The following is a 20,804-nucleotide window of genomic DNA, read 5'->3' as shown; positions in this document are numbered from 1 at the left end:
GCATTTTTTTTTAAAAGCATCCTATAATGTGCACGAAGAAAACATCCCCAATCCCAATGTGGGATTTCGAGAATTTTCACCTAAATATTTCTGTTTGGCAGGAAAAGTATGGAAATTGTTTGAAATTCACTAAATCTAAATGGGTATGAAGGTACACATTATTTCTGAAACTGAACCTTTGTGGAGAATGTTGAGAATTCAAACCCTTTTTTCAGTACAGTTAGGAGTTTGTTCTTCTCCAGCTCCTCTTGCTTGTAGAGTTCATCAGGGATCCATCTTGGGCCCTCCATTATTTATTTTGTATATACTGCCTCCTGAGTCTATGTACGGTTAAAATAAAATCCCCCTTTCTTGCTTTACAAATGATAGACAATTATATCTTCCATTTACATTTTGCATGATCTTAATCTGATCTTCTCTGTATCCAGTAGGAGAAACCCAGTTACTCTTAGCTATTTCAAGACCCTTAAAGTATAACTCGCCCCAAAATCAAAGTTGATTTTTTTGGGGTTTTTTTTTTAAATGATAAACTGTATAAATTAGATGTAAGGAGGCTACTTTAATGTTACTGTGCATTTTCTTTTTTTCATTTTTGATGTGAATTTGTTAAGTTCTGTAATATTTGTTTTAAAACCATCTAAATGCTGCCCTCTTAGGGTTGAACAGTGGCTAGTGTAGTAGAATTTTCCTATTGGTTCAAAAGGTACATGCTTTCCTTACTGGTACATGCCTTCGTTAATAAGGACCCGCATTTGTGTATATATGCATGTCAGTAAGAAACACCACAGAGTGGCAAATCAAATTCAGGATTTGGAATCACGAGCATTGGGAGCATTTGATCAATTGCCTTTAGCATTAGACCATGTTAGCAATGATGCTGCTAACATCACTTTACCACTTAGAAACTGCACCCATTCTTTGGCAGCGCCGGCTTCAGGCATCGCTGAGTCAGTGCCTTGAACCAGCTGCTCAGACTGATAATACTCAGGCCTGCTGGGCTCCACAAAGCCTCCCTCAACCTCTGGTGACTAGGGTCACCTCAAAAGACCAATCCATAGTGACACCACCAGTGTCAACCTGGTCACTCTTAATGTCTCAGCATGTCACTTTCCCTCATCCTGACCACAGCCGTGTTTAACCCCCTCCATTTATCCGTACACTTACCCCTGCCCCTCAGAGTCTCTTGACACTACCCCCTTTGGTGGCATTTTTCAAAATGTGTTTCAGGGCAGGGTTATGCTTTCCCTTGGTGTGAGTTACACTTTAAATATAAGGTAGTTTCCTCTGGACACAATTAAACAAGCAATATGGCTGTTTTTTGAAGGTCACTCGTGACAATTGCAATGGGTTTCAAATTTAGACTTTTGTTACCTGTAATATGATGTAAATGTAATTTTTGGACAGGCAGTGAAGGACTCCCCAGCTGTTCCACAGTGCTCTAAAGACAAGTGCATAACTCTGCCAAATAGAATTCCTCTAGAGTAAAAGTTTTAAATGTCAGTGGTTATATTTTCATTATTGCTTACAATTGGAAAAGCCTTGTAATGCGTCCAGGGGATAAGTATCCAGTGAACGGAGGGAGTGTGGTCTGCTCAGCTCCATCCTTAGTTTTGATGGGCTTTTGGATTATAGCCAAAATATAACCCTGGAGAGTATATTTATTTTCTCAGCTTTTAAACAAACTGGACATTTTTATCCTCAATCACGTGTCAGACGCGAAGTATTAGAAGAGCTGATGCCTGCTGAGACACAAAGCAAATCTTTCTTCATCGTCCCTTTTTTTGTCAAGAGTAATGACCATGCGAGAACATCAGAAAGCCAGACAGTCAGTCATCTGTCAAGCTACAAATCATTGCTGATCCACTGGGGTAGAAAACCACGGTGACCGGATCATGGCCCGGCCTGCAGAAACCGCATGTGAGTGGACTGGAATGTATAGCCCACTGCATTGTGGGTTTGTGTCTGAGGGAAAGAGTGGCGACTCTCTGATTCACAGGGTGCTGTTAGGATGTGGGGGTTTGAGTAGGGGTCTTGAGTTGGAGCGTGGTTGGGCGGTGGGGGCGCTCGAAGGGGAAATGGAGATAGAGAAAGCTTAACTTTTGGGAATCAGTGTGTGTCATAAAGAGGAGTGTGAGTCATGGCCAGTATGCCCTCTAAATCTGTCTCCGTCATACAGTAGCTACTTAATGATTGTTTTTTTCTGTCTTTTAGCTGTAATGAATCATACTAGATAAACTCTCAGGCTTCATTCACAACATCTGTCAGGCATCTGTTAATATACTTAGCAACAGTGAAAGTCTGGTATGGTACTCTCTGTAGTACTGTAGTAATTTTAAAAATAAAATATATAATGTGATCCAAATGCTTTTGTTTCAAACAGAGGAGCAAAAATAACTGCTGTTAGGTGAATATAACATATTGGTTATCACAGTAATAAAAATGTGTAGATGAATAGAACATTTATTTATTTATTAGTGTTTTGTTTTTGACACAAATACTGAAGCAAAAACAGAATCAGAATCAGCTATATTCCCCAAGTTTGTGGCTGCTGGCGGTCAGTCAGGAAGAACAAGCAAAAGGCTAAATTTAGCTGTAGTTTGGTGGTGCTTTTCGCACAGAATATTAAATTACAGAGTAACACAAGTATAACACGCTAATAAAAGCCGGTTAATCTGCTCTTATTAGCACTTATTAGTTGCTGCTCAGGCTATCTGCCTGAGCAGCAAATCTGCAGCCATCTACTTGACAAACGTGCCACTTGTGCTTTCCCTATTATGGTTACAATAGTGTTACCGTAAAAAAAAAATACTTTTGTCTTTCTTGTAAGCAAGAGAAAATGCAGCAGCCTAAGAAACAGGTGGGGGAGGGGTGGCACGGCATTGCTCTATGTTCAGCACTGCAGGATAAAAGTGTAATCAATATGTGTACTTTCTCTGACATGTTATTCAAATGGCTTTTAACCTTGGAAATGGTATGAAAGAAAAAGTGCCCATTACTTTCATTTTTGTGGTTTGAAGCTGGGGTTTGTGTTCATATCAAGCTGTAAAAAACCTGTATATTCCACTTAATCTTGTGTCTAAAATCAAAGTAAATATATAGGGAAATTGGTAAACATTTAAGGAGTTTATTTTTTTTTAATGCCTGCAAACAATATTGCTAATATTGATAGATACATCCAAAACAAATAATATAACCCAAGTGATAGATTGGTTAGGTCTGTTTTGGTAAGTAAATGGCTGGCTGTCTGAATATGCTGTTATTCTTCTTTTGTTATCTGCTCCTTAAACTCTTTTGCCTTACCTTTTCCCTTTCGTTGAAGTGCCAAAGAGGCTGTTCCAGGAGCCAAGCCACAGACCACCGGTGTACCACCCATCCCCTGCCACCCGTGACCCCAATGTAGTGGGAGACGGCCCTTCTGGGGGAAGCTCAGTCCAAAGCACTGTTCCAAGTAAGCAAAAAACACACAAGCTGGTACATCCAGATTTGAGCTTTCAGCCTCATAAAGAGAACAGCTAACAGTCTCGAAGCCTTCCAGGAATCGAGAGCAATCATAATTTATGGGTCAAGTTTGGGTGGGGTGGTGGTGGTGGGGGGGGGGGGGGGTGTTCACTAAAAGTCACATGCATGTAACTGTTTCCATATGTGTCCAGTTCAGGTTATAATCAGTTGTCCTTCAAACATTATGCTTTTAAGAATACACTGATTAGACTACATGTAAGCATAGCCCAGGCCCATCTTATAATGTCGAACAGGCAAGGAAAAAAAAGACAGAACAGGGCTGATAAAATGAAGTAATGAAAAAGAAGAGAACCCAGCAATAAACAAAGCTTCATTCTTTAGGGACACTGGCTTACATCCAACACTCATTACTCTGCTCAGCTACCGGCACAGTCCTGATTAGGAGGATGCTTGAATGAATAAGGAGTCAAAAGAGGGAACAAGAAAAGGGGGGGGGGGGGGGGGGGGGACCGGGAAAGCATGATGCAGCACTGGCAGTCTCTGACGCATGAATGGATTCACTGCACAACTTTGAGAAATCCTGTTGTGGTTTATCGGTAAAAACCTGTTTTCATCTCTACTCGGTGTGATGGTACATCACTCTTTTGTAGAATGAAAGCAGCTAGAGGTACATAGATTGACTTCCTGCTTACTTGGTCGATTTTAGTTTAAAGTAGTGAAAGGAAACTGATCTGATCTTATAAAAGCTTTTTTGCTTTCTGTTATGATAAAAAAAAATCAACAACAAAAAAATACCCTCTGAAAATGAAATGTTTTTATTAGAATTAAACAAAGAAGGTATTGTGGTGGTTGTTAAAATTTCCGCTGCCTGACTGCCAAGGCCAGTAGAAATGTATTAGAAGATAAAGTAAAAGTAATGTATGTGTATGTGTTAAGTTAAGTAGGGCACAAAAACTCAACACCTATTTTATCAATGTTAAATCAAACAGATAAATACATTTTTAGACATAAAATTACAAATAAAGGCTCACTAATAATGTTCATTTCACTAATAATGTTCATATATATATATATATATATATATATAGGGAGAGAGAGAGAGCGAGAGAGAGAGATATTCTTCAAAGCTTAGCAGATTTAAAGTTCAATAAAATATTCACATCTAATTCCATTAGAGACAAAGAGTCTATATTAACAACATGATTTTCTTCTATTTACCTCCCTCCTAAATTAGATTGAAGATGCTCCAGCAATCATGTTGCAACAGACGTGTCACCTGAATCCCACACAGCTTTACAATTAGTTTCTAACTCAACAGATACAACCAAAGTCATCAATAAATGTCCTGCTGATGACTTTTTCTTGCAGAATAGTTTGCTAATGTTAGCATGTTTACTCTGTTGTGATATGACTCATTGATGATTGAGCAGGTGATAGCCTATATTTCAATGAAGGGCTGATTAATTATGTGTTGAGGAAGCTTTCTGAAGTGAACGACTAGTTGACATGGACAGCTGTTTGGAGATATATTAAGCACAACTCATGACATGACAAAGACAAGGAGCTGCAGCAGCCTATACAGTCCCTCTTTTACTGCAAACAGCAGAGGGAAAACTTTGTATCCCGATTTGTTGGGTGTGGCTGACATACATTCACTGGCAACAAGTATCAAGAGTTGAGTCAAGGGTTCTGATGCAACACGTTGTCTTTTCTGGCTGGTCATGTGGCAGAGTTCTTCCTTCATAAATGCCCAGACCGTAACAAAAAACTCACAGGTCTTTTGTGAAGGTGCTTGATGTCTTCAGAGGTAAGAACGTTATAAATATTGAACTTTGCCTGTATTCTCTAGCTAATGCATTGATTACAGCGGAGACTCAACAAAGTAGCCAGGTGAATGAGAGTGTGAGCACGTCACGAGCATGCTCAGAGAATACAACCTGAATAACTCTCTCATGGACGGACTAATCCAGCCTATAAAGACAACTTTGGTAGATAGAGGAAAACTCATTTTACTTGTCAGGCAAGTGCAAGTGCATGTATGGGGTAAACAAACAGTATTTAACATTTATACTTGCGTAATACTCCTTTAAAGGAACCCAACAAAAAGTTAACTATCCTTTTAGCTTTCTTCCAACTGTTTAACTTTTTAATTGCATTTTTCATTCCATTAATGTTCTCATGGCCCGTCTTCACATAGAAATTTGAACATTTCAACAGAAAACTAACATAGCAACCAACAGATTTTACCTTTCATTGTCGTTGTCTTTGAATCCAGTTGCTTACGGATATATTTATAGAAAATAATCCTCTTATTAGTATGTCCGTTTTTGTTCTGTATCATCGTTGCACATTTCTTTCAACAAAAATCTCCTTTCTTTGATCCAAAGGGCTCTCTTTAATCCTATCTACTCTTGTATTTAAAACATTCTCACATAAGACAAACTGTAACTGAACAAAGTTACACTGTGCTGATAAAATATTCATTATTAATATAATGTGATTATAATTGCATACTCTGAAACATTTTAATATTTTAAGATATTTTTTATCGAAGCAACAGATACTTCTGTAATAATCTTCTGTTGTGTATATATAGAGAGAGAGATATTCTGGTTGTATTTTGTCCTGAGGCGCTCGCCACATAGGAACCACTTAACTCCACAGTGAGCAATCCCAATCTAAACTGTATTTATCAGGTAACAAAAAGTCTGACACACCTTAAGATACCTGCAATTAGAGGTAAGACAGTTTAACAGAGCGTGCTCGCCTTCACTGAACAAAAAAGTCCAAACTTAGAAATATGACTGTGTACCCACACTGAGATATTAGTGTATCTTACATCTGTTTTTAGGTTGCTTTTTCCAGCAGTTCATTGTTCATTCATGGAGCTAATGCTGTGGCCTAGAAAGCATCTCCTCAAGATTAAATAAAAGCATCTGAACACAATGATTAGGCTGTGACATATATGACCAAAGCCAACACAAACAGAAATGACGAAAATCCAGAGGAGCAAACAGTTGTTTCTTTTTATAAACGGAATCTCCTGAGATCTTGGGGAACTTCTGAAATGTTGCCAAAGTGCAAACTATTTCCATGTGCTTCTCTGTCGCCTAAAGTTTTTTGAGTCAGAGTAAATCAAACAGAAGCAGATGTTGGGTTATCTTCTAAATCGTATATTTTTCATGTATGTGTGTGTGTACGTGTGTGTGTGTAAAAACCTCCTTTGAGACTTTAGGTGACTCAGTTTCCTGACTGATGTTTTCACAATGCACTCCTGTTTTACTGTAAATTACTCTAGTAGTGATGAATTAGTCCCTCTGAATGTAATGGTCCAGAAGTCGAAGCCTCACGGTGGCGTACCACTCTTAAAGCTGTAACCTTTCCGTTTAGCTCGGAGCCCCAACAAGAAGAAACCATCTGAAACCAGAACAGGCAGAGGAAACAGTCCGTCAGAGCCACCAGGCATGGATCCTGTGATCAACTCCACTTCCAGAGCCAACATGGCCCTCATCAGCAATGCCCTGGCGGTGTACACCTACATATCAGGTAGGAGAGTGTTTGTGAAATCTAATCGCAGGCATCGCAGCAAATCCACGCTTAAAGCTGTAATAGTTTGTATATATCTGCGATTGATTTAAGCTTATCTGCTTCAAGAAACAGACTTTATCAGATTGTTTATTTCCTGCTTTATTATCTGCCTCTCTGCGAATGTAATAAACTGTTCATAGTGAAATGCATTGTGCATGGAATCAAATAAACCTCCAAAGCATGTGCTGAACGTTAGCCAAGGTTGTTGCTTAAAGAGCTCTAAACGTTTTCTTCCATATGTAGTCCTGATTGTATTTTATGATTAATAACTATTTAATGAAGCAACCTCTACCAACACTTCAAATGTGTAAGAGAGTGTAATGATGCAGCTGGAAAAATATGTATTGAGATTATTATTTTTTTTAGTATTGTGAAAAGATCTCGTGAATGCATTGATGGTGCTGCAGCAGAGCTAAATGTAAACAGCAAGCGGGAGCCAAACCACTGGGATGATTGTAATGTGGGATTCTTTCCTTCAGCACAAACAAGAGTCATTGAATCTGGAGAACATTTCTGCAAATGAGCATTAGGGATTTGTTGTTCATCTATGACATTTTTTTGTGTCTGAATGATTTTGTTTGGTTCATAAGAGATGAAGATGTCTGACATGGCCCTGGTCTTTAGAAATGTGCAGATTTAGTAAATAGTTACAACACACTCCACACAAAAGTAAATTATTCTTGTTTTGGTGTAGATTAATATTGAACTGTTTTTTTTTTGTTTGTTTGTTGTTGATGTTGTTGTCTTTTAGAAAAATATAGCCTTTAGTTAAAACCGTAATCTTTCATGCTCTCTGTTTTTCAGAAATATAGAATAAAGATGCACAAATATAAAACTAGTTTTACGATTGGTTTTACCAGTTTAAGCGTTTTTAACATTTATTCATTCTTTGCACTGTTCTTGCACAAGTCACTATCACTTTATTTGGATCTATAGTTGCCTGTTGACGGTGGTCAGAGGGTCCGTTGACGCCGATGTACGGCTGCCTCGCCTCTGTCGGTCTGCCCCAGGGCAGCGGTGGCTACAAACATAGCTCACCACCGTCAGGATGTGAATGGGTGAATGACTGACTGTAGTGTAAAGCGCCAAACTTGATAAGGCGCTATACAAGTAGAAGCTATTTACCATTTGTTGCCTATTTCAAAAATTGCCTTTATGTGAGAATTTGTATATAGGAATCCAAGGCTCCTCATTACCCTGGGTATAAATTTGACATACATAAGACCAAGACCCAAAATTAGCCACTGGCTACTATGGCTGGAGCAGAATCCAGGAAAAACCGCTTCTGTCCTACAATCACAAATATGAACAGGTGGTGTTTGTTAAGCACTTGTGGGCCTTTAACTGGACCTATTTGCTTTGGTCAGAAGAGACTAACGCTTTTTTTGGGTAACAAACATTCCAGTTAGGCATGAAACTAATTATAAATATGTGGAAAACCACCTGATGTCCACCGTAATTCTGTGGGCCTGCTTATGTTTTAAAGACATGGGGAATCTTTTTTTAAGTGTATGGCATCACAGACCTTCTGAAATTACAGGAGATGAAAGAAAATCTGGTAACATCTGCCATAATTGATAGAAATCATTGTTTGATCTTTTGACACAATAACGATCCAAAGCTTTGGTCAAATCGGTGTTTAACTTGGCTATGAACGTCCCTCAGATATAAGACCTGTATAAAACCTGGTAAGCTGTGGAGCAGAATGCACCAGAGAGGACTGGAGACTCCAGACGATCTAAATTGGACAAAAACAAATGGTCCAAGATTTCCATCTTTGTACGTTCCAACCTTATGCAGTGTTAAAACAGATTAGGGCTAAATGCTATTCTGTTGGCAAAGCACAAAAACAAGGGATTAAGTAAAAGAACAGTAATAAGTAAGGTTTTCACGCATCTTCCTTATTCTTCCCATTGCAATGCCTTTCAGAAGTCAACCCAAATCAAAAGTTACCATCTTTTGTGTTTAATTCTTCTCCAATAGCTTTTATTTATCATAGTAATGATCAACTCGATTAAGTTCTTCTCCCAAAACAGGTTTCAGATGCTGGGAGTTAATTGTTTTCCCGTGTAAGAGCAATACAACAAAGATAAAAGGGATAGAAAAGGTATAAGGTAGAGAGCAACTAGAATAACCGAAACACTGGATGCCATTTGATTAGTGTAAACCAATAGACCAAAGTGTGCACTATCAGTTCCCTATCAGGAGAAATATGACTGCCTCAACAGGTCAGATAAACATAATAAACTGTTGAACCGTAAGAAAGATCCAATTGAATACCTTTTACCAGTCATGAATTAACTAAATTCCACCCTTTCTTGCCTGACTTCCATGTTCTTTCTCCTCAAAAACAGACCATCCAGAAAGGGCCGCACTGTTCTTCGTCTGCGGCGTGTGTTTGGGCCTCTTCCTCACCCTCTTTGCCCTGGTGGTCCAGATCTCCTGTCGCACGGACTGCCGTTCTCGCCAGCGACCGGCCGTCAAGAAGCCGCCGCGCCCCGCCCACTCGTCCTCGGACTCCAGCGACTCGGACTCGGACTGGGACACCACGTCGGACCTGTCGGCCCGGCGGCACCGGCGCTTTGAGCGCACGCTCAACATGAACGTGTTCACGTCAGCGGAGGAGCTGGAGAGAGCCCAGAGGCTCGAAGAAAGGGAGCGAATCATACGGGAGATCTGGATGAACGGGCAGCCGGACATCCCAGGGACACGGAGCCTCAATCGCTACTACTGAGCGCCCGGCTTGGGTTGTTTTTTTTGTCGAAGGCTTTGCTCAATTGAACTAAATCCAGGATGCACTTGGTAAAGAGGATAGGGAGCAGGCAAGCCCCACATGCAGCTTTGGAAGCAAGCATACAAAAGCAGCTATGGACTCTGAGAACAGAGGAACGTTTTGCAAGCTTGCAGGCATATTCCACTAAGTATCATAAGCTGTACCCCCTTCAATCAAACAATAAGCTTGCACTCTGCATGGCAAGCTTACCTCACAGCTCATCCTCCTGCGGGAAGCGAGGGGTAAATGACTACACTGACTCTCCGTTGACCTCAGCAGGCCCTTTTGAAGTGGCAATTTATGGGCAGTGGTTAGCTGCCTTGGACATACGCAGGCCTGCAGAGACTACATGGAGACTGAAGGACCACAGCCTCAGAGGGGTCTTTTCTACGCAGAAAAACACACGGCAGCTGGAGGAGACTGTGAAACGTCGAGCTTTATGCTCTGTACTCTCCAGTATTCAGTAGGATTTTTTAACACACAACAACAACGGTGCGCTTGACAATGAGATGAATTGAGACAATCTTTCCACCGTGAACCATTGCTGCCTTTGAGCTTCTTAAAACCAAAAGATTTTGTGTGCGTCTGTGTGTGTGCAGGGGATTCATCTCGATCCTTATGAAATATATTTTATAATATTTAATAGATATTGACGTTGCGTACATTTTGTTCACAAGTATGGTTTATTTTGAAATATTTTTTTACTCGGCAAAAGTTGTCTGGCACACCTCAGGGATGCAATCCTAGTGTTTCTGTGTTTGGCTGATTTGCTTTCTTCCTCAGAGGGGGGTCATCGGCAGACCAAATAAATTCTTTTTTCAAGGCATTGAAAACAAAGAAATAGAAATATGATGCAAAGAGCCTCCAAGAGGTTTTTAGTGATTTATAACCTTATTTTTGATACAGTAATTCAGAGTGCCGTGGCATTTTTTTTTACCCATTAAAGAAACAGTTGGTCGAAGTTGTTCAATGTTTTATCCAGGTAAGCTAATTAATTGGAAATACTGCATCTGCATTCCACTTTCACAATACAATTGCAATGGTAAACTAAAGCTAGTGTCAAATTTTAATGTTTCTATAAAATATTGCACTTGCCATGTACTCTGATGGAAATAGACATTACAAGAATATGCCAGTTTTGTTCCAGTGGTTTTGCCTGAAATGTTGTTGTTGTTTTTTTGTTTTTTTTTGTTTGTTTTTTTAGTTTCTTGCTTTTAGTCCTCACTCCTCAAAGATTGTGTGGACTGCAGGGCTACTGCCAATCAGGGCCTTATTTTAAAGCTAGGGGTCCTATTCAGATGTTTGTGGCCCACTCAGTGCTATCTGAAGAAGGAACCAGCTCCGCACAATAAACAAGTACAGGTGCATGGGAGTAAATTAGAATGCCATAGAAAAGTTAATTTATTTAAGTCATCCCATTCAAAAAGGGAAACTTATAATTTATGTAGATTAATTACACAAAGAACAACTTTTTTCAAACATTTATCTCTGTTAATTTGGATTATTATGATTTACAGCAGATAGAAACAGAAAATTCCATTTCCTCAGAAAATTTTCAGAACAGATGAGGCTAATAAAATCCGACTCTTTTTTTCATGCAATGGCTTATACAATTGTGGGAATGACTGTGCAGTTACTGTTGTGTCCAGTTACTGTTGTGTCCCGTCATACTGATACAAACCTCTGTGGAGGGAAAAGGTGTGTTAGAAAAAGGGGCGCAACCAAAGTGGGTAGCCGCAGCCTTAAGAGAACCTTGAAGCGAAGCCCTTTTTACAGTTTAGGGAACAAGCTTAACAAGCATAACCCTTTGATTTTGAATTGAATTACTGTAATAAATTAACTGTTGTTGATATTCTAATTTATTGAAATGCACCTTTACCCAGCTGACATGTGATAGTGCTTTTGTTTTCCAATAACATTGCCAGTTTGATAACATAAGCTACTGCCAGATTCATTAGGGCTTTGTAATCTTTTGAAAGATCTTAGTCACAGAACACAGAACATTTCAGAATCATTCTTGTAAAGGAACATTTTTTTATCTGGACTATTGTTGCTATGTGGGAAATAAATTAAGCTTTGCATTCTGTAAGACTAAAATTGATCTGTGCCTGAAATAAACTGTGTTCAAATTAAGCAAAAATCCGGATATGTTCCCTTTATTACCCCCCCCCCCCCCCCCCCAAAAAAAAAAAAAAAAGAAAACAGTTAAAACATGCACTTTTATTTACTAGAAAGGTGGAAAACTGTTAACTTAGTCCAATCTTCACGGCAACACTTGTCGGTACCAGCACAAGTCCATAACCGCTCCAGTCGGTAAGATTCGTTGGCTTTTGTCGCCACCTGTTGGTTGCCTAAGGGTTGTGCATCTTGTGTAGTAACGAAACGAAAGTCAATTTGCGATCAATTTAGATTATGATGCTTAAAGAAAAAGTATATAATTGAATCATCCGCATAAATGTATATTTTTTCTGTCATTTCTCGCAGTGTTGTGAGAACGTTCTGCAGTTTGTTTTGACTCGCCGTTTCCATGGATACCATAAACTGAACTGTGGAGCTGTTATGCGGCTTCCAACGTCAACGAAAGCCTTTTTAATGTCCTAAAACGATTAATTGACGGGCTTTTTTGACGGTTAATTTAAGGAAACGTCAGGAAGAAGACACAAAAGTCGATACAGAAAATGTCCTCGGCGTGGAATAACCACGGGTTGCCATTTTTACCTGGATACACATTTCGGGATGTAACGGTAAGGTTAGCTGTTCAAAATCAAAAATAAACCTCTTTTATTTTTCTCTCATGTAAAGTAATATTTTTTTAAGCGTAAAACAACTAAATGTTGTCTGCCAGCAATGCAAATACAGCTACTGCATTCCTCTAGTCAGGAAGTGACTGGAGGAATTTGAAATAAAAGGTCCCAACAATGAGTGAATTTCGAGTAGTCAACACATTTTGCATCAAAATATGCAAGAAATTTTATATGTTGTGATTTTTAGGCCTGTTTTGTGTGTTAGGGTGAATACAACATCTAACAGTAAAAGTGTCCCTGCTGTTGCAGGGTTAGGGACAGTATTTGGGTATTTGTTGAGACTGGATTAGTAGGGGGGGGGAAACAATATAGAAAATATTTGCATTTCCTTCCATCTATTTGTCCAGCAGTAACTTAACCATCCATCCATCCATCCATTTCAATTCAAAAATAGTTTATTACTCCAAAGAGGACATTAAATGTTGTTTTAACTCATATAAGAGAGATTTCTTCAACGAGCTGTTGTAAAAGCTGATGGCTGCAGGCACCCATCCATATATATATATGCAGTATCCTATCTCTTTGTATTTCCATCTATCCATGTAAGTTATTTGCCAATCATCCCTTTATTTATATATCATATTTTTTTATTTATATATTATTATTCTGACCACTGCTGTAGTACTCGGATACTTCTGCTTTGAGCTGGATTTAAAAACACAGGCATATATGTACAATTCTAGAAAAGGATGTCATTTAGTAGGAAGAATGTGTAAGGACACCGTTTGGTGATCTGGGGGATACAGAGGAGCTTAACGAAACATCAAGGTGCAAAAAGATCTGCAATTACCTAAGGGAGGCAACTTGCTCCCCGTACATCTGTTTGATCAAAGGTTTGTCGACAACACATAGAGAAGATGGTATCACCTTGCCTCTTAAACAACATGCAAATTAAAAAGTGAAATGTGAAAATACATCTACACTAAGGGGTCTAAAAATACATCTAGATTGGTTTTAAAGCTTGTTTGTGGTTGACAAAATGTCCAAACCAGCGTGATTTGAAATTGCCAACAAAGAAAAGACTAAAAGAAAGAGGATAGAACTGGATGTTCAATATTTAAAGTTGTCTGTAGTGAGAAAGAACATAGGGTAAATAAGATTGAAGTAACACGCCAGTTTGCTCATTTAAAACTCACTATTATCAAATTCACTCCAAGGTCTGAAGAAGGAATCTTATCAGAAATATTTAAAAACCAACAACCAAACACTGGATTTGAAACTAACCAGCTCTTACTAGACAGATCATACAGTAAAGTTCTTGATTAAGCCCTGATAAAACTTTGTATTCTGGAGTCAAATGTTAGGCAACCAGTACAACAGATTGATATGAGGTCTGTGTGGTAAACCAAGTGATGTGCAGCTCTGCCAGTCCCACCTTCAAAATAGCCTCAATAAATAAAAACAAATACACTTAGAACAATACTAATCATACTAGTTTATACATTTTGTTTATGGATCTGTTGTAATATTCTCAGTTGGATGTAAACTTTAAATTCTTACCTTCCTGCCTGTATGGACTTTCGATACTGCATCTGACCTATTTTTAGAGACAGTAGCTCACACCTTTTCCTTTTGCAGGTTATCAGTGTAGACGTGTATTATCAGTACAGATTTATGTTGTGATCCAGTTGGGGCTTATTCATTGACTTCTAAGTGCTTTGTGTGTCCAGAAGTCCGCCTTCCACCGGCCCCAAACACTCAGCTACAACAATGGCTATATTCTGCCTCAACGCCCCACTGTGGGCATTGGGAAGGAGCCTCTTCTATCAGAGCAACTGAATCAACAGGACTTCAATGAACTGTCCTTTGAGACTCCAGACATTGCATATGCCACAGACGACCAGCCACAATATGAGGAATTCGTCCCAGCTCACGTGGCACTCCATAAGAAGGTCTGGCATCACATAGAAAAAAAACACTGATGAAATATAGCGTTGACCTTTTTCCTATTAATGCCTCTTAGTTGTATACATTGTTTTAGATCCTTCGGTTCGATGGCTACTTCTTGGAGGAAATCGCGTACTCCCCTGAAGAGGAGCACCGTGTTCGCCCCGTGGTCATTTATTACTACCTTGAGGATGACAGCATGTGCATCATGGAGCCAGCAGTGGAGAACTCTGGGATTCTACAAGGGAAGCGGCTCAAACGTCAGCGTTTCCCAAAGAATGAGCGCGGGGAGCATTACCAGTGGAAAGACCTCAACATTGGAATGGACCTGGAGGTGTATGGGTTCAAGTACCACATCACGCAGTGTGATCCCTTCACTAAGGTCCAGCACTTATCACAGTTTTTCCCTCTGCATGCCTCACACAACATAACGCCACGGTACGTAGAGGTCCGCTGTCATGAATACGCCTTCTGCCTCTGTCTCACGTCTACTGAGCAGGATTTCATGGAGAGTGAGGGCATAGTTTTGAATGAGCCAGAACCGATTCCGGAAGATCCTTACAGCAGACGTCGTAAAAAGCCAAACCTACAACTCTCCCACACCACCCCTTCCACGTTTGACAAACTGCACTACTTTCTTAATATGGACCGCAAGGTAAACTCAGCTTTCTTCATTTTAAGTTATTTAACGACGGTACAAAATGCCCCTCTATACTGCAATAATGTCAGAGTATGCGCAATTTATATTCCTAAGGATTATTTTAGTTTCTACTTTTACTGTTACGATTTCTATTATTTCTACAAAAAGTCTAGTCAATTTAAACTAGTTACTTTGTTTTTATAATGTTTAACTGTGATCAGGTTTTTAAGTCTAATGGGGGAAAAAAAAAGCCTACAAAGCTAATGAAATCAAGGGGAAAAAACAATCTTGGTTGAAGATTTTATACAAGAAACCGCTGATCAGCTGGGATTTTCACACAAAACACTAAACAGAAAACTCCAACAGCTATACCCTTGGTATTGCTGCTAACCGAGGTTCATCCCTTTATGGCCACAATGTACCTATCTATCATCTTGTGGGTAACTCCAGCAGGATAATGCACCACGTGACAAAGCTCAGCTCATTTTAAATGGACCTGTTGAACATGGCAATAACTTCAATGTCCTCTGCAGTCACAGATCTCCACCCAATAGAGGAATGCTGTGGAACAGGAGATTTAACAAATTAGCTCGGGTCCTCTACCAGAGGCCTAGGAGCCTGAGGGTTCTTCTTAGGATCTTAGCTGTTTCTAAGATTGTGCTCTTTTGGACTGAGATGTCTGATGTTTCTCCAGGTATCTGTTGGAGTCACTTCTCCATAGTGGGGGTTACTGCCCCAAGTGCTCCAATGGCCACGGGCACTACTGTCGTGTTCGCCTTCCAGGCTTTTTCTAGTTCTTCCCTGAGCCCTTGGTATTTCTCCAGTTTCGCATGGTCTTTTTTTCCTGATATTTCCATCACTTAGGCAGGCCACATCAATCACAACGGCTGTCCTCTGCTACTTATCAATGATCACAATGTCCGGTTGGTTGGCAATTGCCATTTGGTCTGGTTGTATCTGGAAGTCTCACAGGATCTTAGCTCGGTCTTTCTCCACCACCTTGGGAGGTGCTTCCCATTTTGACCTGGGGATCTCCGGTTGGTATTCTGAACAGATGTTTCTGTACACTATACCAGCCACTTGGTTATGGCGTCCATGTATTCCTTCTCTGCTAGTATCTTACACCCTGCTGTGAGATGCTGAATGGTTTCTGTGGCCTCGCTGCATAGCCTGCACCTGGAATTTTGGCTGGCATGGTAGATCTGGGCCTCTATTGCTCTGGTGCTCAAGGTCTGCTCCTGTGCTGCATTATAAGCCCCAACTAAGCACACAAAATAATTTCTAAGAAAACAAGTGTAAAATAGCTTGAATACAGTTCTGTTTAAAATACAGTTCAGTTTTTCATATTTCAGCTCTATACAAAACAAGTCAATTAAAAAAAAACAACAAGCATTTCCTTTGAGCCCAAGCCCATAACATCATCAGAGAACCCCCACACGCCCCCCACCATGAACTGTTCTCCCTGCTTCCCTCTGGGAAAAGGTTCTGCAGCATCCGCTGCAGGTCCACTAGGTTGTGCACCATACTTTTACCTACAAATGCCTTTTTGCACCATTATTTTTGCACATAGACTGAACATTCTTCTGCACACTGTTCTTGCACACTGTTTTTCTCCAGCATTGTTACATCTGATCAATGCTGCACTTTATATTGTAATGTTGTCTTATTCCACCTACAATCCCATTACACTGTCGAAAGCTGTATGCAACGAAATTTCGTTCTGTATGCACTCTGTACATACAAAATGACACTAAAGTTGTCTAAGTCTAACAAAAACCTGTTTTATATTCAGACTCACAAATAGTGATTCGATTCTCCATCTGTAAATGGCAACCACGAATTTCAGGTGTAACCAGTCAAATTCCGTTCAGGGTGAAATATCTTAATTCTTGCTTATCTCTTGACTCCCTGTTCTTTCTGATTTTTTGGTCAGGTGCTCCGATTCTATGCCTTATACGTCACATCTGACGATGTGTACAAGGATACCTGGCCTGTTATCATTTACTATTACCTAGTGGACGACACAGTGAAGATCAGAGAGGTCCACGAACGCAACAATGGTCGGGATCCTTTCCCTCTTTTCATGCACAGACGGAGGATACCTAAAAAACTCAAACCAGGTTGGAGGCTTTTAAATTTGAAAGCAATTTCTTTAGTTTAAACTAGGTCTTCAGGAGGTACGGAATATGCCAATAAGGTATATATCATTAATTACATTTTCATCCTTTCAGAGATTTTCCCAAGCTGTGTGATGGAGGTCTCCAAGGAGTATGTGGATGAGTATTATTCCCCCAAAGACTTTGAGCTGGGTCAAACCGTGAAGCTCCAGAACCACCAGTTCTTGTTGCTCAACTGTGACGGCTTCACTAGGGAATATTACAAGGAGAACTACCCAGACATGGTCATGGAAGCTGTAGAGATACCAAAGACGGAGGAGGTGAAGAAAAAGGTATGTATTTGCTGACTTTCTGAAGGACAAAGAAAATCTTGTTGCTTTTGCTTATCATAGATCATACACCTTTTTAGATGATATGATAACTGTGTTTGCTACTGTCCAAATACACAGGAGATTCCACCCTACAATGGATTTGGCTCTCTTGAAAACTCTCTCCAGAATTGCCTTTATGTAACACCCAGGCCTCCCAAAGTGAAATTCTTGAAAAACTTAGAGAACGACCACAAAGTGCTCCGCTACACGGCCCAACTGGTGAGATATCATTTGAGAGATAATGAGTGATAAAGTCTGCGGCAGTGGTGACTGAAATCAGCTTAACATCCAGTGCTGTTCGGAGTTTCACATACGCTCATCATTCACATCACTGCCATATTAATGTGTGAGCTTTTGATGAATGACTTTCTTTATCAGAGTGAAACAATAATGTAACTTAAAACTTGTATTTCCTTAGAATTATTTTTTCTCTAACCTTCACAGGTTCAAAATTGTACATAGAGGCTCAGACTTCCGCTAACATATTCTTAAATTTACTTTAGCAGGTTGAGGAAACTTCGACTCATTTTATAGCCATACACATATTTAAGCCGTCAAAGTTTCACACAATCGAATATTTGAAGGTTGATCCCAAAACACACATCCAAACTGGTTTTGGAATGGATTGAGCAGGCCACCGCCGCTGACAGGAGGGGAACAACCGGGTCTGATGTCCCGGGCCCATGGTGTGTGTGGCAGAATTGGGTCACTGCTTGCGGTCCCACTGCTGTAGAGCCTAAGCTGTTAAAGGAAGTTTTGACCCATGGCATTTTGAGTTTAAATCTAAAGGTCGCATAAGGAGTAGAAGTCTAAATACAAGCATTTTGGCCCTCAGCAGGTATGGGAAGCCAAAAGGGCTACAATTACAAATTCCCAACATTGATATTTATACATAAAGATTTTCTTATGCAAATTTACATGCATGCATCAAATTAATTGATCCATCTGTATCATAAAATAATGAATTATTACTTTTTTCTTTAAAATATTGGTAAATAATTATTAAATATTTTCACTGCATGGCCCTGCGTTGAAAACATCAAGAATGTATGTCTCCGCCTTACAAATCTAAACCACTATTACTGACTCTCAGGTAGCAAGAAGGATTTTCAGTTATAAGATAGTCTGCACCTGAGTCGCTGTGCAGGTAAAGATGTATTTCAAGCATGGGAAGTATAAAGTAATAAAAAATAACATTTTTATGTATGTTTTTAGTTTTTATTTTACCATGCGTTTGAATTACATTTTGATTAGATTTCCCAATTAAATTACTGAATTTAGTAATAAACTGCAACCTTACAAATTATATTAACAAAGTCATTTACTTATTTGATATTATATATATCAAATATATATATATATATATATATATATATATATATATATATATGTATATATATATATATATATATATATATATATATATATATATATATATATATATATATATATAAATCACATTGTTATATGTAAAAATACAGATTAAATAAGAATATATATATATATATATATATATATATATATATATATATATATATATTCTTATTTAATCTGTATTTTTACATATAACAATGTAATAACTAATTATAATTGTGTCACTGTCACTTTCTACGACAGGAAGATCATCTAGAAACTGTTCTAAGCAGCAATGCTAAAAAAATAATTGTGGAGCACATTTAGTGATTTGGTAGAAGGCAATTGAAAACAATATTAAGCATGTCTTGAAAATGTAAAAAAAAAAAAAATCCAGTTACAGAACTGGGGGTCCATTTTAGAGGATCTTATGATGGGCCCAGCAAAGGCTGTAAACTGGCTTAAAGCAGGCTTCCATTAACTTCTGTAATAAGCCCTATCATAAAATATGTGTTTCATGTTTAAAGGGCCACTCTGTGACAAAAAAAAAAAAAATATATATATATATATATTAAAATGAAATAAACTTTACCAAATCTGATATGGTCAATATTCTGCACCAATTTTGTTAAAATCGTGTTTGTGCTTTAGAGAAAAGTGTGTTGTTTCTATAACTTCATCAGGGGCATTTTTGTGGGGGTGTACATATACATTGTATGCCTGTATGCATCATTTTATCCCTATGTGGATTAGACAAGTTTTCTCATTATATTCAAACTTGTGTACCTCGGTCTTCTTTTTGTAAGTTTCTCATTGTATCACCTTGAAAAAAGAATGGTTGAAAAGCTAAATTAAAAACCTGATTAACATGAAATTGTTCAAGATGCTCCTATCCAATATTCTCTGACTATATATAAAATAAACTATGCTTATTTGATATGATAAAGTAGGTAGACCTTTAATACTGGCAGTCCCTCCTCACCTGAGCTTTCCTCTGCTATCCCTTAGGACTCCTCATCTCCTTCAGATGAAGGCCGGTGCTTCATACTCTCCTACTACCTGTCTGACGACATGATCAGTATTTATGAAAAGCAAACACGCAACTCCGGCATCATTGGCGGGAAGTTCCTGGAAAAGACCCGTGTTCCCAAGCCAGGCTCTAGTGTGGATAATCCTGAGTTCTACTCACCTGCAGACCTTGCTATCGGAGCCACTATCGAGAGTAATCCTAATTTCAGTCTTCAAGTTTCTTATCAACAGCTGTATATGTTACTAGTCTTGCTAGAACAGTTCTACAGTTGTATAATACATGGACAGTGAGCTTTGTCCCACAACAGTCAATTACAAAGGTTTAATGCAGAGCTCGTTGTACTTATCAGTTTTCAGCCATCGCTTCGTTCTGACCAACGCAGACCTCTACGTGCTTAAATATATGGAGTCCATCTCAAACCAGATCCCTTCTCAGACTCTGGAATCATTGAGACAGAAGCTAGGAGTGGAGATGGCAACGGACAAGCCGGTGGAACAAAACGGTAACCATCTGATCTGCCTCTTTTTTTTTTTTTTTTTTCTCCATAATTTAAATTCACCTCAGTTTCTACGACTGCCTGCTTGTTGTGGCTTCCTTACCTACAGCAGATGTCACTCTTTGCACAAAACGATTACAAACCAATGCAGAAGTTTAGACTTGTGCTTTCCCTCTTTGTTTGCCAGGTGAAACAGGATCGGCTTCATGACCTAAAGGACATCCTGGATTTTCCCCCCCTTAAAGTAAAAAAATAAATAAATAAAAGGTGTTTGCAAAACGTATTC

At 39.1% G+C, this 20,804-nt stretch overlaps 2 protein-coding genes across 5 annotated transcripts in view; both read left to right on the top strand.

Annotated features, from left to right (window-relative positions):
* The window catches only part of LOC105929540 (protein eva-1 homolog A), a 119,090-nt gene extending 107,134 nt beyond the window's left edge, over nt 1-11,956 (top strand). For 3 of the 4 annotated variants that reach the window (XM_036147334.1, XM_036147337.1, XM_036147336.1), the window contains 3 exons: nt 3,320-3,448; nt 6,850-7,005; nt 9,402-11,956. In XM_036147334.1, coding sequence (XP_036003227.1) covers nt 3,320-3,448; nt 6,850-7,005; nt 9,402-9,781 — 665 coding nt within the window. In that variant the 3' untranslated portion in view covers nt 9,782-11,956. Of the gene's footprint in view, nt 1-1,789; nt 1,918-3,319; nt 3,449-6,849; nt 7,006-9,401 lie in introns of those variants that run through there. The other variant, XM_036147335.1, reaches the window with a different exon arrangement.
* A 147-nt stretch (nt 11,957-12,103) lies between these two features.
* On the top strand, nt 12,104-20,764 carry efhc1 (EF-hand domain (C-terminal) containing 1). The gene is made up of 11 exons (XM_036147333.1): nt 12,104-12,133; nt 12,305-12,564; nt 14,295-14,516; nt 14,606-14,893; nt 15,011-15,166; nt 17,085-17,271; nt 17,383-17,600; nt 17,718-17,858; nt 20,001-20,214; nt 20,372-20,524; nt 20,706-20,764. Exons 2-11 carry the CDS (start codon nt 12,499-12,501, stop codon nt 20,726-20,728), a joined length of 1,668 nt encoding a protein of 555 aa, XP_036003226.1. The 5' UTR covers nt 12,104-12,133; nt 12,305-12,498; the 3' UTR covers nt 20,729-20,764.
* Nucleotides 20,765-20,804: the final 40 nt, after the last annotated feature.

Source organism: Fundulus heteroclitus, chromosome 15, assembly GCF_011125445.2.
Source record: "Fundulus heteroclitus isolate FHET01 chromosome 15, MU-UCD_Fhet_4.1, whole genome shotgun sequence".
Classification (NCBI taxonomy): Eukaryota; Metazoa; Chordata; class Actinopteri; order Cyprinodontiformes; family Fundulidae; genus Fundulus; species Fundulus heteroclitus.
The sequence above is the reverse complement of the archived record's forward strand: the minus strand, read 5'-3'. Positions and strand labels throughout refer to the sequence as shown.